Source organism: Heloderma suspectum, chromosome 3, assembly GCF_057233095.1.
Source record: "Heloderma suspectum isolate Gila_16-S chromosome 3, 16-S_ref, whole genome shotgun sequence".
Taxonomy (NCBI): domain Eukaryota; kingdom Metazoa; phylum Chordata; class Lepidosauria; order Squamata; family Helodermatidae; genus Heloderma; species Heloderma suspectum.
This window is the reverse complement of record NC_139460.1, coordinates 27449902-27465363: the sequence shown is the minus strand read 5'-3', so window position 1 is coordinate 27465363 and position 15462 is coordinate 27449902. Positions and strand designations below refer to the sequence as shown.

Genomic DNA, 15462 nt, shown 5'->3' with positions numbered 1-15462 from the left:
GCACGTATTAAAAATTATTATTAAAAAAGGGGGGGTTGCAGATGCCCACAGCTACCATGTTGGGGACCCCTTCACGGGAGCCATTGGTGCTCACAGCTGCTGTGTTGGGGGTCCCTGATCTTGTCCAACCCCCTGCTGCCTGGGCGACCAACCACCAATCCTTTGGTGGCTTCCTGGCTTCTGTGTAGTTTATTTCCTATTCTAAAAGGCTGAACTGCCTCTCCTAAAGCTTAGTTACAGGCAGTAAGACCTTTAAGCTAAACCATGCTGGTATTTTTGAGATTTGGGCCACATCCCTTTTGCCTTCACTCCTGCCCCCTTTGCCTTTGGCTCCTGGAATGTTGTCCCCAAAAGCTTCTCCAAAACGGAACTCACTCCACAGGCTGAAAAAGTTTCTGCATCCCAGTTATTGCGCATACGCTCTGTGGCAAACCCATGATTGTTGTTCTGTGATGTGGGAATCAATTGCAACTTTTCTCATATCTGGTTGAACATAAGAACACAAGGAGAGCCCTGCTGGATCAGACCAAGGGTCCATCTAGTCCAGCATTCTGTTCACACAGTGGCCAACCAGCTGTCAACCAGGAACCTACAAGCAGGACATGAGCGCAACAGCTCTCTCCCACCCACACAACTGGTGTACTAGGCTCACTGCCTCTGGTACTGGAAGTAGCACATAGCCATCAAGACTAGTAGCCGCTGATAGCCTTTTCCTCCAGGAATCTGTCCAACCCCCTTTTAAAGCCATCCAAATTGGTGGCCATCACTACATGCTGTGGTAGTGAATTCCATAGTTTAATTATGCGCTGTGTGAAGAAGTTCTTCCTTTTATCTGTCCTAGATCTCCTACCAACCAGCTTTTAGGATGATCCCAGGTTCTAGTATAGTTGCATAAGTTATACTCCTTTTTTAAAAAATGAAACTATTGCAAAAAGTCCACATCCTCAGCAAGTTTTGAGATTCGGTGTAGTACTTTAGAATTAATATGACCATATCAGTACTTTAGAATTAATAAGACCATATCAGTTTGGGCACAATCAATAGCATAGTAAGGCTGCTGATAAGAGCCATGCTTCCAGACTTCTGGAAGGCTGTTATGAACAATGTGGGTCTAAAGAGTATGAGAAATTATACTGATGGTTTTTCAAGTGTGTGCAAGCAGGAACTGAAGCTGGTAATATAAACTGAAGAGAGGATTGGGTTGGAAAGCCCTTCAGAGGTTCTGAGTGACTGCAGCTGCGTTAAGTGATCATGGAACAAAAACTAGTCTCAGTGCATAATGGATGGTGCATTTTACTCGAGGAAATGTAATATCATAGAAACAAAAGGAGCCAGGTGTAAAAGGGGGGAGCGCCTGGCTATTTCCATCCATGTGGAATAGCGGTGTTACCTTTCTCTACAAAACTAAATATATTTTTGTTCTGAGCTTTGTCTTTGACTAAGTATACAATTTGGGGTTTAAAAATAGTTTAATAAGCAGTCAACTGAGGGGGGGTGAAGGAAGGGAAGCTATGACAGACTTACTGAGGTTCAGTCCTTTTGTACATTGGTATTCTCCTTTTCACATTTCTACCTAGTTGCATTTAGTTATGGTGATTAAAGGCACAATCCTATGGATGTTTAGACAGAAAAAACTACAATTCCCAGCATTCCTCAGCCAGACTTTTTTCTGTCTAAACATACATAGGATTGTGCCCTAAATGTCGTGGCACTGGAGTTTAAACTCACTGAGGGACCTATCCAATTATGGCCACCAATTCTTGCTAGATGAAGATGTGGGGGTTGAATCCAGATTTAGTCACATGCAACTGGGCTGATGGAAGCATACTTGCTTTGTCCTGCATTCAATTTTTTTTAATCAAGTTCTTTTTCTCTCTAATATGAAGAACTTTGCAAATTTTGGTAAATTCTTATAAAAAATGAACTGAAATGAAATTCTCACCTATCTGTACTAACCAGATTCAGTAGGTGCAGCTATTTCTAGCATGGAGAGGGAGGGCCATGTTATACCTGTCTGCTATATAGCTGTTAAAGATGAGGTGCCTTTATACATGAGGCATTTATTGTGTGCTCCTGATTCCTCACTCACGGTAGTTTGCAGATGCTTTACATGATGTTATCCTCTTCCAGGGCCTGTCCCAATCTTTGCAACCATTTCCGTGGTTTTGTTTGTTTGTTTATTTGATTGATCAAGGAAGTCTGGTATTATCTGGAAATGGCAGAATGAAACCCTAGTGTAGTTGAGCAATTCCGTGCTACCACAGTGCCACCTAGTGGTTATGTAATGGAACATATTGAAAGGCAGAGAAAGGAAAACCCCTGGAAAAGTCATGTGCAAAGGATCTGATTTTAATCCCACAAAGAATCTGAAAGCACAAGCCTCAGTAAAGTGGGGGTGAGGTAAAAGTCTCATGTAGAAAAGCCCAAAGAGTCTGTCAGAAAAAAGAAGTGGCAACCCTAATTCAGCACATGGTTTAGTATACAAGGGTTCAAACCCAGACTTTTAAGAGTCAAGCACTCAAAGCCCTGGATGGATTAATCTGTCCATTTCAGTTTCTCACACATTTGATTTTTTTCTCTTTTTTTCATCTCAAATTCTGTTTTGTCCTGAATATGGAGAATGTTGTAAATGTTGCTAAATCCTCTTCAAAATGGAACTGAAACAAAATGCTCACCTTGTACCAGACATACAAAAGGGCTATCACAATTATCATGGGGCTGGAGCAACTCCCCTGAGGAAAGGGTAAGCATTTGGGTTTGGTTAGCTTAGAGGCCCCTTCATGGATCACTGCCTTGTTGTGGTGAAGGGGCTTGCGTAACTCAGTGAAGCCATAAGCTATGCCGTGCAGGGCCACCCAAGACGGACAGGTCATGGCAGAGAGTTCTGACAAAATGTGGTCCACTGGAGAAGGAAATGGCAACCCACTCCAGTATTCTTGCCAAGAAAACCCCATGGAACGTATCACAAGGCTAAAAGATATGATGCCGGAAGATGAGACCCTCAGGTCAGAAGGTGTCCAATATACTACTGGGGAAGAGCAGAGGGTATTTCCAAGTAGCGCCAGAAAGAGTGAAGCGGCTGAGCCAAAGCCGAAAGGACACTCAGCTGTGGATGTGTCTGGTGGTGAAAAGAAAATCCGATGCTGTAAAGAACAATATTGTTTAGGAACCCGGAATGTCAGATCAATGAATCAAGGTAAGCTAGAGGTGGTCAAACATGAGATGGCAAGATTGAACATCAACATCTTGGGAATCAGCGAACTCAAATGGACAGGCATGGGTGAATTTAATTCAGGTGACCATCGTATCTACTACTGTGGGCAAGAACCCCTTGGAAGAAATGGAGTAGCACTCATAGTCAACAAGAGGGTGGGAAAAGCAGTACTGGGGTACAATCTTAAAAACGATAGAATGATCTCAGTACGAATCCAAGGCAAACCATTCAACATTACAGTAATTCAAGTCTATGCCCCAGGCACTGATGCCGAAGAAGCTGAGGTTGATGGGTTCTATGAAGACCTACAACACCTTCTAGAACTAACACCAAAAAAAGATGTCCTCTTCATCATAGGGGATTGGAATGCTAAAGTAGGAAGTCAAGAAATCACTGGGATAACAGGCAGGCATGGCCTTGGTGCACAAAATGAAGCAGGACAAAGGCTAATAGAGTTTTGCCAGGAGAACACACTGATCATAGCAAACACTCTTTTCCAACAGCACAAGAGGCGACTCTACACATGGACATCACCAGATGGTCAATATCGAAATCAGATTGATTATGTCCTTTGCAGCCAAAGATGGAGAAGCTCTATACAGTCAGTAAAAACAAGACCTGGAGCTGACTGTGGCTCAGATCATGAGCTTCTTGTTGCAAAATTTCAGCTTAAATTGAAGAACATAGGGAAAACCACTAAACCATTCAGGTATGACCTAAATCATATCCCTTATGAATATACAGTGGAGGTGAGGAATAGATTTCAGGGATTAGACCTGATAGACAGAGTGCCTGAGGAACTATGGACGGAGGTCCGTAACATTGTTCAGGAGGCAGCAACGAAATCCATCCCAAAGAAAAAGAAGTGCAAGAAAGCCAAGTGGCTGTCTGATGAGGCTTTACAAGTAGCTGATGAAAGAAGGGAAGCGAAAAGCAAGGGAGAAAGGGGAAGATCTATCCAACTGAATGCAGAGTTCCAGAGAATAGCAAGGAGAGACAAGAAGGCCTTCTTAAATGAACAATGCAAAGAAATTGAGGAAAACAACAGAATGGGAAAGACTAGAGATCTCTTCAAGAAAAGATCTAAATGTCCCTGATAGCCATGATAGTGCGGCCACTGAACTGGAGCCGGACATCCTCGAGAGTGAAGTCAAGTGGGCCTTAGGAAGCATTAGTAACAACAAAGCTAGCAGAGATGACAGTATTCCAGCTGAGCTATTTAAAATCCTAAAAGATGATGCTGTTAAAGTGCTGCATTCAATATGCCAACAAATTTGGAACACTCAACAATGGCCGCAAGACTGGAAAAGGTCAGTTTACATTCCAATTCCAAAGAAGGGCAACGCCAAAGAGTGTTCAAACTACCGCACAATTGCGCTCATTCCACATGCCAGCAAGGTGATGCTCAAAATCCTACAAGCTAGGCTTCAGCAGTATGCGAACTGAGAACTACCGGAAGTACAAGCTGGGTTTCGAAGAGGCAGAGGAACTAGAGATCAAATCGCCAGCGTTCGCTGGATCATGGAGAAAGCAAGAGAATTCCAGAAAAACGTCTATTTCTGCTTCATTGACTATGCTAAAGCCTTTGATTGTGTGGATCACAACAAACTGTGGCAAATTCTTAAAGTGATGGGAGTACCAGACGACCTTACCTGTCTCCTGAGAAACGTGTACGAGGGTCAAGAAGCAACAGTAAGAACCGGACATGGAACAACCGAGTGGTTCAAAATTGGGAAAGGAGTACGACAAGGCTGCATATTGTCACCCTGCTTATTTAACTTATATGCAGAGTACATCATGAGAAACGCCGGGTTGGATGAATCACAGGTTGGAATTAAGATTGCCGGGAGAATTATCAACAACCTCAGATATGCAGATGATACCACCCTAATGGCAGAAAGTGAAGAGGATCTCAAGAGCCTCTTGTTGAGGGTGAAAGAGGAGAGTGCAAAAGCTGGTTTGAAACTCAACATTAAAAAAACGAAGATCATGGCATCTGGCCCCATCACTTCTTGGCATATAGAAGGGGAAGAAATGGAAGCAGTGACAGATTTTACTTTCTTGGGCTCCAAGATCACCGCAGACGGTGACTGTAGCCATGAAATTAAAAGATTCTTGCTCCTTGGGGGGAAAGCTATGGCAAACCTAGACAGCATAGTAAGAAGCAGAGACATCACCTTGCCAACAAAGGTCCGTCTAATCAAAGCTATGGTTTTCCCAGTAGTAATGTATGGCTGTGAGAGCTGGACTATAAGGAAGGCTGAGTGCTGAAGAATTGATGCTTTCGAACTGTGGTGCTGGAGAAGACTCTTACAAGTCCCCCAGACTGCAAGGAGGTCAAATCAGTCAATCCTAAAGGAAATCAACCCTGAGTGCTCATTGGAAGGACAGATACTGAAGCTGAAGCTCAAATATTTTGGCCACCTAATGCGAAGAGAAAACTCTCTGGAAAAGACCCTGATGCTGGGAAAGACTGAAGGCAAAAGGAGAAGGGGACGAAGAGGATGAGATGGCTAGATAGCATCACCGATGCCATGAATATGAACTTGAGCACACTCCGGGAGAAAGCGCAGGACAGGAAGGCCTGGCGTGCTATGGTCCATGGGGTCACGAAGAGTCGGACACGACTGAACGACTGAACAACAACAAGCTTAGAGAAAAGGTGAGTGAGGGGAGACATGATAGAGGTGTATACATGGTGTGGAGGAAGCGGAAAGGGAGACATTTTTCTCCCTCTCTCAGTGTACCAGAACTGGGGATAATCCCATGAAGCTGAATAGTGGGAGATCCGATAAAAGGAAGATTTTTTTTCACACAGTACGCAATGAAATTCCCTACCATAAGCTGTAGTGATGGCCACCAGCTTGGATGTCTTTAAGGGGGGATTAGACAATTTTAGGGATGATAAAGCTGTCATTGGCTACAGATCATGAGTGCTATATATTACCTCCAATAACAGTGGCAGGATGCCTGTTGCTGGAAATATGAGTGGGAGGATGCTGTTGTCAATTTTACTTTATACCCAGGACCCCTCAGTGGATCAGTCTGAGGGGGTTGGGATCTTTTGAGGTGGAGATAGAATACACACAACCCATGTAGGTGAAAGAAAAAGGAGATTTATTGACAATAAACAAACAAACAACAGCTGAGCCTCCTCAGAGACTTGCAGACTATCTGAGGCTTAAGAGGCAGGTCACCTCTTAGTCACAACCTTAGTTACAAATACCTCAAGGAATTAAACACTCCTTAGTCGCAACCTAGCAAGTACCTCAAGGAACTATACACCCCTTGGTCACAACTTCGTTACCCAAACGTGGAGCCTTAAATAACAAAATATACAGTTAGCCTCTGTTTGTTATGCAGCTTCCTTGCAGCCAAGCTCACACCAGAGCTTGCTGACTGTATAACGGGCATACAGTTTCAGCCAGGCTCAAGCCAGAACCTGCTGTCTGTATGAAAACCTCCAAAACAGAGTATGACAATGCAAAGATAACTGCAACTTATCTATGCCCTGGGCAGTAAAATCCTATTCCATGAATTCTAGCCAACACATACTCACTGCACACCGCACAACACTTGGCCAGAGCACTTGAAGCGTGTCCTGTGGATCGAGGGTACTGTTAAATGTGCACATACAATGATCCAGATGCAACCGTGCCCCTCCTGAACACTGGCAGGCTCAGGGATCTTATCCACTTCTTCCTTCGTTGGGGCCTATGGCATTGAAGAGGGGTTCAACGTGTTCTTTCTTGATATCCAGTTCCAAGATTGATGGTTGTTCACTGACAGTCTGACACACCCCTTTGATTCCGCAACACCTCTCAAGGTTGTGAAGTCTTAGCCCATCTCCATCTTTTGTAACTGATACTTTGGCAGTCTTCAGCACATACCAAAGCACCCCCATTAGGCCTTCCTGCAATAAAACCATTCACTCTCCCATTCACACTCTCCCTCCCCGCTTTCCTGACCTGGGCTAGAATGTTTCCCATTGACTTTGGCTAAAAGGGTTATTTTCAGGGTTACAGTGACCCAGGCCAATTCTCTGAATTAGAAAGAAGGAGGAAGGGACAGATAGCAAGCTTTTAGAAAGGATTTTAGCAAGAAGCAATCTTTATTGATAGTAAGAAAGCGTGATTAGATGAATGAAAGAGTATAAATGAAATAATATATAAAACAGTATTAAGGCAAGCAATTCAAAGAGTTGGGGTATATAGCATTTTGAGTCCAGTCTTTCTGCACACATATCCATAATGTGTCACCATTGCATTCATGTCCTACTTGTGGGCATCCCATAGGACAGAATCCAATGGGAATACGCCACCTTCACTAGTTCCAGCACAATCGGATATGACCTAGTGTTCTTATGAGAAGATGAGAAGGAGGGAAACTAAAATACCTGCCATACAACCATGACAATAAATATATTATGGGGTAGCTTAATTTGCCACAACATCCCAAAAGCTGAGAAGGGCCTCTACAACATCAAAGGGAGATTGATTATCTTGTCTGTGCCTGTGTTATGACTGACTGCTGGTTTTTATGATTTTAGGCTTATGTGTTCTGTTTTTAAGTTGTATCATTTTACTGTTGCGGCAACCTGTGGTTAAACAATAGAAGTGTTATTGTGTTGTTTCCTGCTTTCTCGGTTATGGAGAAGAGGGCATTTCAGCAGCTTCATCTTCCTCATCCATGCAGAACAAGTGCCTTGCAAACATTCCCTCTTCTATGTAGCGATTATTTATGGCATCTAATATTTCAAGGCTGAAATCCAATAGCAGAGGTTGGCAACTTAGTGCTCTTGAGATGTTTTGGTCTACAACTCTCAGCAGCTCTGGCCAGCATGGGCAAAGGTTGGGGATTATGGGAGCTGAAGTCCAAAACTTATGGATACTTCTGTCCTTGGAAGTCAGCCCCATTCAACTCAATGGGACTTATTTCTGGGTAAACATGCAGAATACTGTACTATAAATGTATATCCCACTTTTCTTCTTTGAACAAAAACTTTAACCATGCAAGCACTGAACTGAGTAGGAATTTCCCCTGAGCAGACATGTATAGAATGGCACCGCTAGTCTCCCACTCTGTGTGCCCTTCCTAGCAGGGTAGCTAAGCTGTCTCCCTCTGAGGCCCTCAAGATCATAAACATAGTAAAAGAAGACAATATTTATGAAGGATAACACAAAATAATCAGAAGCACACTGTAAAATAAAATACAAATGGCCCTGGGGTTATCTAAACTATCCAGGCAGCGCATGATTTCTTTAAAATGGGATATTAGTCCGAGGTGGGGGAAGGAAGCTTCAAGTGAATTTTGATTTTAGCCCATGACATGATCCAGCAGAGCAGCAGCAGCATCTTATTATTATTTATTAGTCAACTGACCACAGTACAAAAATAGAATAGCTAGAAAGAGCTATGTTTGGAGTGTGAGTACAGTGTAATTTACCACCATTAGAGATGTGGCGTTAATAGCAGTGTTCAAAAACTTAGCGCCCTTTTATGTTACCTTGGTATTAGAGCCACCCAAACAGAAACAAGCAGAAATCTACCAGAGCATCCAGAAAATAACATTAAAAGAGGATGCAGTAATGGTTCCTAGGCTCTTTATATAGGCTAAAGTAAAACAACACATGAGAAATAGTCCCCGTCTCAGCGGAGTTGCAGGGACATAATAATCTTAGTTCAACTGAGATTCCTAACAAGTGAACTGGCCTTCCACTACTGCTGAAGGCAAAACATTGAACCTTGCCTGGAAAAGGGCCCTTCTATGTTTTGGGACCACTAAAGACCCCAACTATGGAGTGCATTTGCTCCAGCCAAGGGTGAGCAGACATGCTGAGGTGGAACTATCCGTGTGTCATCTGTGCCAGAGTTCCAGTGAACAACTCCTCAACCTGAAAAGGCTTTCTCACATACTCCAAAGGAGGCAAGAAACCCTACTTCAAAATGATCTGAGAAAATGTGATGGCACTTCATTGGTCAAGCATAGGGATGGACCTCACCCATGCCCGGCTTTGTCGGGCGCTCGCCGATCCGCTGCTGCCACATGCCCCTGCTCACAGCACCGTGTGAGGTTCATCTCAGCCCAGTGAGTACCTGACAAAGCTGTGGAGCCACCCATCCTCCTACCGAGCTGTCATTGTGTGCAACAATGGTGGCTCAGGCCCCTCCAGGTAGGTAATGTTATGTAATTGGCAGCCATAAAGGGCCCGTTTACATGACATTGCAGGCATGAATGCTCCATTCTTTACAGGTATGAATGCTCCCTTTACAGCCACCAATTATGCATTACCTACATGGAAGTACCTGAGCTGCCATTGCTGTGCACAATGGAGGCTCGCTAGGAGGATGAGGCTGCTGCTGGGCATTCACCGAGTGCCCCATGTTTTGGCAAATGTGGTCTGGGAGTGTAGGCGAGGGGGAGTCTGTTGGACTCCACCCCACCCACCCCCATGAACTCTCATGACATCCCAAGTAAAGCAAAACTTGTCTCAGCCTTGTTTGTGCCTGAATAGGAGATTGTTTGCACTCAGGGGGCCTCATGTAAGGATGTATAAGAATTTGATTTTTGCTCACAAAACTTGCAAGCATGCCACATTCACAACCTCAAATGCAATCATGAGCACGTGTCCACCAAAAACGTTCATAAATTGCTAAACATGTGTTCTTGTTCAATTTCTGCAAATTTCCTAGACGTATGCAGATTTCGTAATAAGCACAAATTTCCCCTGCAGACTGAATCAGCTCCACTTTCGTCTGTGTAGGAAATGTAGGAAATGTGTGTGAACTGAGGAAATGTGTGTATATTTAGGGAAATTGTTTAAATATAGGAAATTGGTGTAAATTTAGGAAATTTGCACAAATCAAACAGGAAAGTTGTGCAAATTTCACATTCGATTGTTGGTCACTGCTCAATTTCCTTTTTGTGCATAGCCAGCAGCGATAGCAAATGGGAATGGGAATTCGGCATAAGATGAGCTATGAGACAATGTTCAGCAAACCCTGGTGACCTTGAACATTCACCCATCGTTCACCCATTCCTAGTCTCATGTCAGCCATTTTCAGCACCCAGAAAAAAAAACTAGAACAGATGGTCAGTAACAAAATAAAATAAGTTTACTGTCTCTGTGCTTTGAGTGGCCAAGTGTCCTACTTTACAGAGGACAGTCCTCTATTTTGGAGAACTGGCACATAACAGTCCTCTATTTGAAGGTCCCCTCTATTCAGGGCTGGCCCTACCATTAGGCAGAGTGAGGCAATCACCTCAGGCACAGATCTTGGGAGGTGGTGGCAAGGTTTTGGAGGAGAAACCTGTGTGCCAGGCATCCTGATCTGTGTCCCCCTACATTAGCCTGCTGCCTTCAGGTGCCGCAGAGGGTGATGTACCATCATCAGCATTGAAGACAGATTTTTCTATCAGGCCAGTTGGCTTTCATACATGGAATGGGAGGGGGCGCCATCTTGTTCTTTGCTTCAGGCAGCGAAATGTCATGGGCCAGCCCTGCCTCTATTGATGGGCTGTCTAGTCCAAGTCTGGTTTAAAGTCAAAGACCCCTAAGAAGGAAAACATGGGCTTTGATGTTGCCCATTGGCAGCACCTGGCCAGCAGACTGAATAGGCACACAGATCACCGGGACACTATTACCAGCTATGGTGAGATGTACTGTATTTTGATTTAAATTATAGTTGTTATTTCTAAATCTGCACCTGTTATGCAAATTGTTGTCCTTTTTTTTGGTGATGCAATTCTTCTTTTGGGGCAATGCACGAGTGACCACCCTAGCCTTGAAGTATAGCCCGACACTTCGAAATTAAGCAGGTGATGCTTTTTCTGACCTGAAGGATGGGTTCCTGACAGGAAACAAGTAGGGATGTGCGAACTCACCCCCGTCTGAGTTCTCTGGACACCTGCCCAGCCCCTGCCCCTGCTCGCCGGTCCCTGGACCACACTCAAGCTCCTCCCATGTTCGGTGAGCAGCCTGCACTCACCCCAGTGGCCTTGTTGAGCTCCACAGTTGCCATTTTAAAGAAATAAATTAAATGGTGATTGCAAAAATGCGCATGTTTTTGTATGTGTGAAAATGTGCATTTTGTGAATGCACATATTCTCATGTGTGAAAGTGAATGCATATTTGTGAGTGCGTAAAAATGCATATTTTTAAAATCACATTTCCGCGCATACATGAATATGCACATTTACAAAAATGCACATTTTACGTGTGTGCAAGTATGCACATTTTTGCGGTCGCCATTTCATTTCTAAAAAAAATGGGTACCGCGAAGCTCGGTGAGGCCACTGGGGTGAGTGCAGGCTATTTGCCGAGCATGGGCAAGAGGTGGGCAGGAGCAGGGGCTCGGCGAGCGGGGCTCGGGGGTGTGGGCAGGGGCAGTTCTGCCAGATTCCTGGACTGAATCAGGCACCCACACCATCCCTAGAAACAAGGGTGGGGAATACAGCCCTTCCTGCTTTGGTACATTGATACAATGTGCCAAGCCATCCTCAAATGTATTCAGTTGTTTCTACTGAATATGAGCTTTGTTTAGAGGGAGAAAAGTGGGGGGAGTTGCGTCTGTTCAAATTACACTAAAGTAGACCTATTGAAATCAATGGGATTTAAGTTAGTCATACCAAACTTGATTTCAGTGGGTCTACTCTGACTAAATCTGGATCTGACCCATTGTCCTGAATAACCCTCACTGAAGTACGGAATGCTGTTTGTTTTCATCCACATGAACACATCTAAAGGAAGGAGGACCAGTAAACAACCCTCAAGAATGGAGCAAGGCCATGTGTTTTGGATTAAAATGCTCAATGACCATATAATTCATGCTTTCTGAAAAACAAAACAAAAATGATCTGCACAAAGTGTTTGTGACTGTGATATCCTCTTTTTTCCCCATTACTTTTTGATCTTCAGGAAGTTCTCCAGCCTGCCGCATCCGAAACCAACTGGGAATCAGTCACAAGCCCTGTCTTGGTAAGTAATGCGTTGCTGCTTTATCTGAAAAAGGGTTTGTAAAAGAGACTGGAGTTCAGCTGAAGTCCACAACAAAGAAAATGTGTGATATAATGGCAAGGTGTTTCTTGATGAGAGAGAGACAGCTCCCAAAATCAGCCCCAGAGCCCTACCTGGCAGAGTCTAGACTCTGTCATCGAATAGATATTGGGCTGAGGGAATTTGGTTTGGCTGCTCTGGAAGCAAGTCCATCTGGGCATAGCACTGGGGAACGTGTTGTAGCATGCATTTCTCTGCTGTGGCAGCCCAGTTGCGGAATGCCCACCCCTTGGAGGCCCGGTTGGCACAGACATTGGTTTTGTTTCAGCGCCAAGTTAAAACATGGCTTTTCACCAGCACCTTTGAGGGCTAGTTGAATTTCCTAAAGTTGCACACTGTTTTAACTATTTTATTGTTTTAGATTTTTTTAAAAAATTGGTATTAGCTTGTTTAATGGTTTAATATGTTTTTAACTGTTTAAATGATGTATTATTTTATACTGTTTAAATTGATTTTATCTGTATGTCGTCCTGAGATCTTAATGATATAGGGTGGGATACACATGTTTTAAATAGAAAGAAAGAAAGAAAGAAAGAAAGAAAGAAAGAAAGAAAGGGGGAAGGACGATAGCCCAGTGGTAGAGCACATGCTTTGCATGCAGAAGGTTTCAGGTTCAATCCCCAGCATTTCCAATTTTAACAGTTCAGATAAGAGGTAAGGCTAGATGGACAAACAGTCTGATCTGAGATAATGCAGGTTTCTATTCATGGGTGTCCTGTCTATTTATTTTATTTTATTTATAAAATCTATATCCCATCCCTCAACCCATTACCTATGATCTCTGTGCAGTTCACAACAATCAAATAAAACAGATACAATTTACAAGTAGGGATGGACAAACGAGCAATGTTCAAGATCCACAAATTGAGCAATGATCGAATGAGAAATTTGTGCAAATCTCCACAAATGTGTACAAATCTCCACAAATTTGTGCAAATTTTCTAACGTGTGCAAATCAGACTGGGAATCAGGAATGAGACTAATGTGGGCATGCATTTGACAAATCGCAAATATTTTCAGGGGACACATGCTTGCGCTCACTTTCGGTGCTTCAAACAGGGCATGTTCACATGCTTTGCAAACAAACATGGAATTCTCATACACCCCTGTTTAGAAACAGAAGCATCAAACAGTCAGTCACCCCAAGGCCTGCTGGGAAAAAAAGCCCTCAGCTGGCACTGAAAAATATAGAACATAGGAGGTAGCCAGAGCTTGTGCGGGAGAGAATTCCACAACCAGAGTGCTACTGTTGAGAAGGCGCTCTGACAAGTTGTATATTTGTTTAGCCTCTGTCAGTGATGGCATCCTGAGAACAGCCTCTGTAGCTCACCTCAAAGCCAAGGCAATATCGTATGGGGAAAGGTGTTCCTTCAGGTATCGTGGTTCTAAGCCATTGAGGGCTTTGTACGTTTGCACTGTCACATCGAATTGAGTCCAGTGACTAATAGGTAGCCATCTTTAAGGACTGATATAATATGATCCCTTACAGGCACAGTCATTAACATTCTGGCTACTGCATTTTGCAGTAGCTACATTCTTCAAGGGCAGCCCCACATAGGGTGAGGTGCCTAGGCAGGGCCAGCCCTACTGTTAGGAAGAGTGAGGTGGCTTGCTTCAGGTGGCAGGAATGGGGAGACAGCAGTAAGTTGCTGGAAGACAGAGCTGTGTGCCATACGGCCTGCTTTGTGCCTTCTGAGACTGAGCTAGCCTGCTGCCTTCAGGTGTGGCAGAGGACACTGTCCCATCACCAGTGCTGAAGAAAGATACAACTGCCATCCAGTCAGCTTGTGTATACGGGACAGGGTGCCATTTTGTTCACTGAGTCAGGCAGCAAAACGTCTTAGGCCAGCCAAATATTTGCCATGGGTGCTGGGGGTGGGGCTACATTATGCTCCTTGCCTAACTCTTCCAATGGTCTGCAAAAGGTGAGTTGCATGTACTTGCTAGCTATCACCACAGATTCCTGCAGTTCAGGGCCACATCTGTGCAGCTCAGGCACTGGGCCCTTTACCTCATCACCAGCAAACAGTAGATGACATCAGCAGTCTGCGTAAGCTTGCACTGTGTAGTTCCCCCACAAGCATATCTGAGAGTTATACTACTTGTCCTGTTCTGAACATTCAACTACTGAATGCACCGTGATTGTATCCTTTACGGTTTCCCCCTTTTCCCCACTGCATAAGATCCCATTTGTGCAACCTTGGAAGACTTATACGATGTTATAAACTTTGCTGAACTAGTTTGCTATTAAAAAAATATACACTCATTCTGAATTCTTTCTTATGTCTCTGGAGGATAAAAACTCACCACTGGCTTGGCACTCATGAGGAAAGAGCTGCCAATAGTTCCTACCAAGTAACAATCTAGTGAGCATTGTGGAATGGCAACAATGAAGTTGTTAGTCTGGCAAGTCTCTCAGCTTTGTCCCATTAAAACAGTCCCTCTTTGTCTTCTGCTGTGGATACAGCGCTTGAGCCATGGTACACTTGGTGAAAGCTTTTCTGCTAACACTGGTAATACCCTCTTTGCAGAAGAAGCTCACGTTTGTTAGGCTGCTGCTTAACTTTTCCACTGAATCTGCCAGGAGGTTATTAGGGTCTGTGATCATTCTCTTGACTTGCCCACTGCCAAGAGACTTAAGCTTCCTTTCTCTGCTTGGCTATGGAAATCTGAAAATCAATCTTTTCAAAGCTGGGGTTTTTATGTGAAAGAAAGGTAATACTGGACAAAAGTGCTTGGTGTTCCACGATTCGTCTTCACTCACTCAGCTTCTCCTCTTGGGTCTTCCATTGTCTCACCTCAGTCTTCTCACCTCTATCTTGCTGCAAAAATCAGTCACTTCTCTTCTCACTGTGACTATGGGACCTCCCTCCTCAAATCCTTACACTAGTATATTGCCTATTCCCATGTCCAGCAAAAGCTCTTCACCCTTACCTTCAGAGGCCTCTGTAGCCTTGTCCCCTGCACATATTTCTCCAGACATATATCCTGATACGTTCTTGCCCCTAACATCCACTTCTCCAGATGGACCACCCTCAGCTGTCTTAACTTCCCCTAGTCCCTCAAAGGACTATGCCCTTTATTCCTGGAATTGTCACCCAGAGCAGTTCCAGGAGACCCCCTCTCTTACTTACTTCAACCCTTCTTCAAAATTCACCTTTTCCCTGTGAAGCCTTTGGTACTACCCCCTAA

General features: G+C 44.0%; 1 protein-coding gene across 2 annotated transcripts in view; it reads left to right on the top strand.

Moving 5' to 3' along the window:
* The window catches only part of PDGFD (platelet derived growth factor D), a 255669-nt gene that overhangs the window by 203970 nt on the left and 36237 nt on the right, over positions 1-15462 (top strand). For both annotated transcript variants that reach the window (XM_084842694.1, XM_084842693.1), the window contains exon 4: positions 12133-12192. In XM_084842694.1, coding sequence (XP_084698820.1) covers positions 12133-12192 — 60 coding nt within the window. The remainder of the gene's footprint in view (positions 1-12132; positions 12193-15462) is intronic.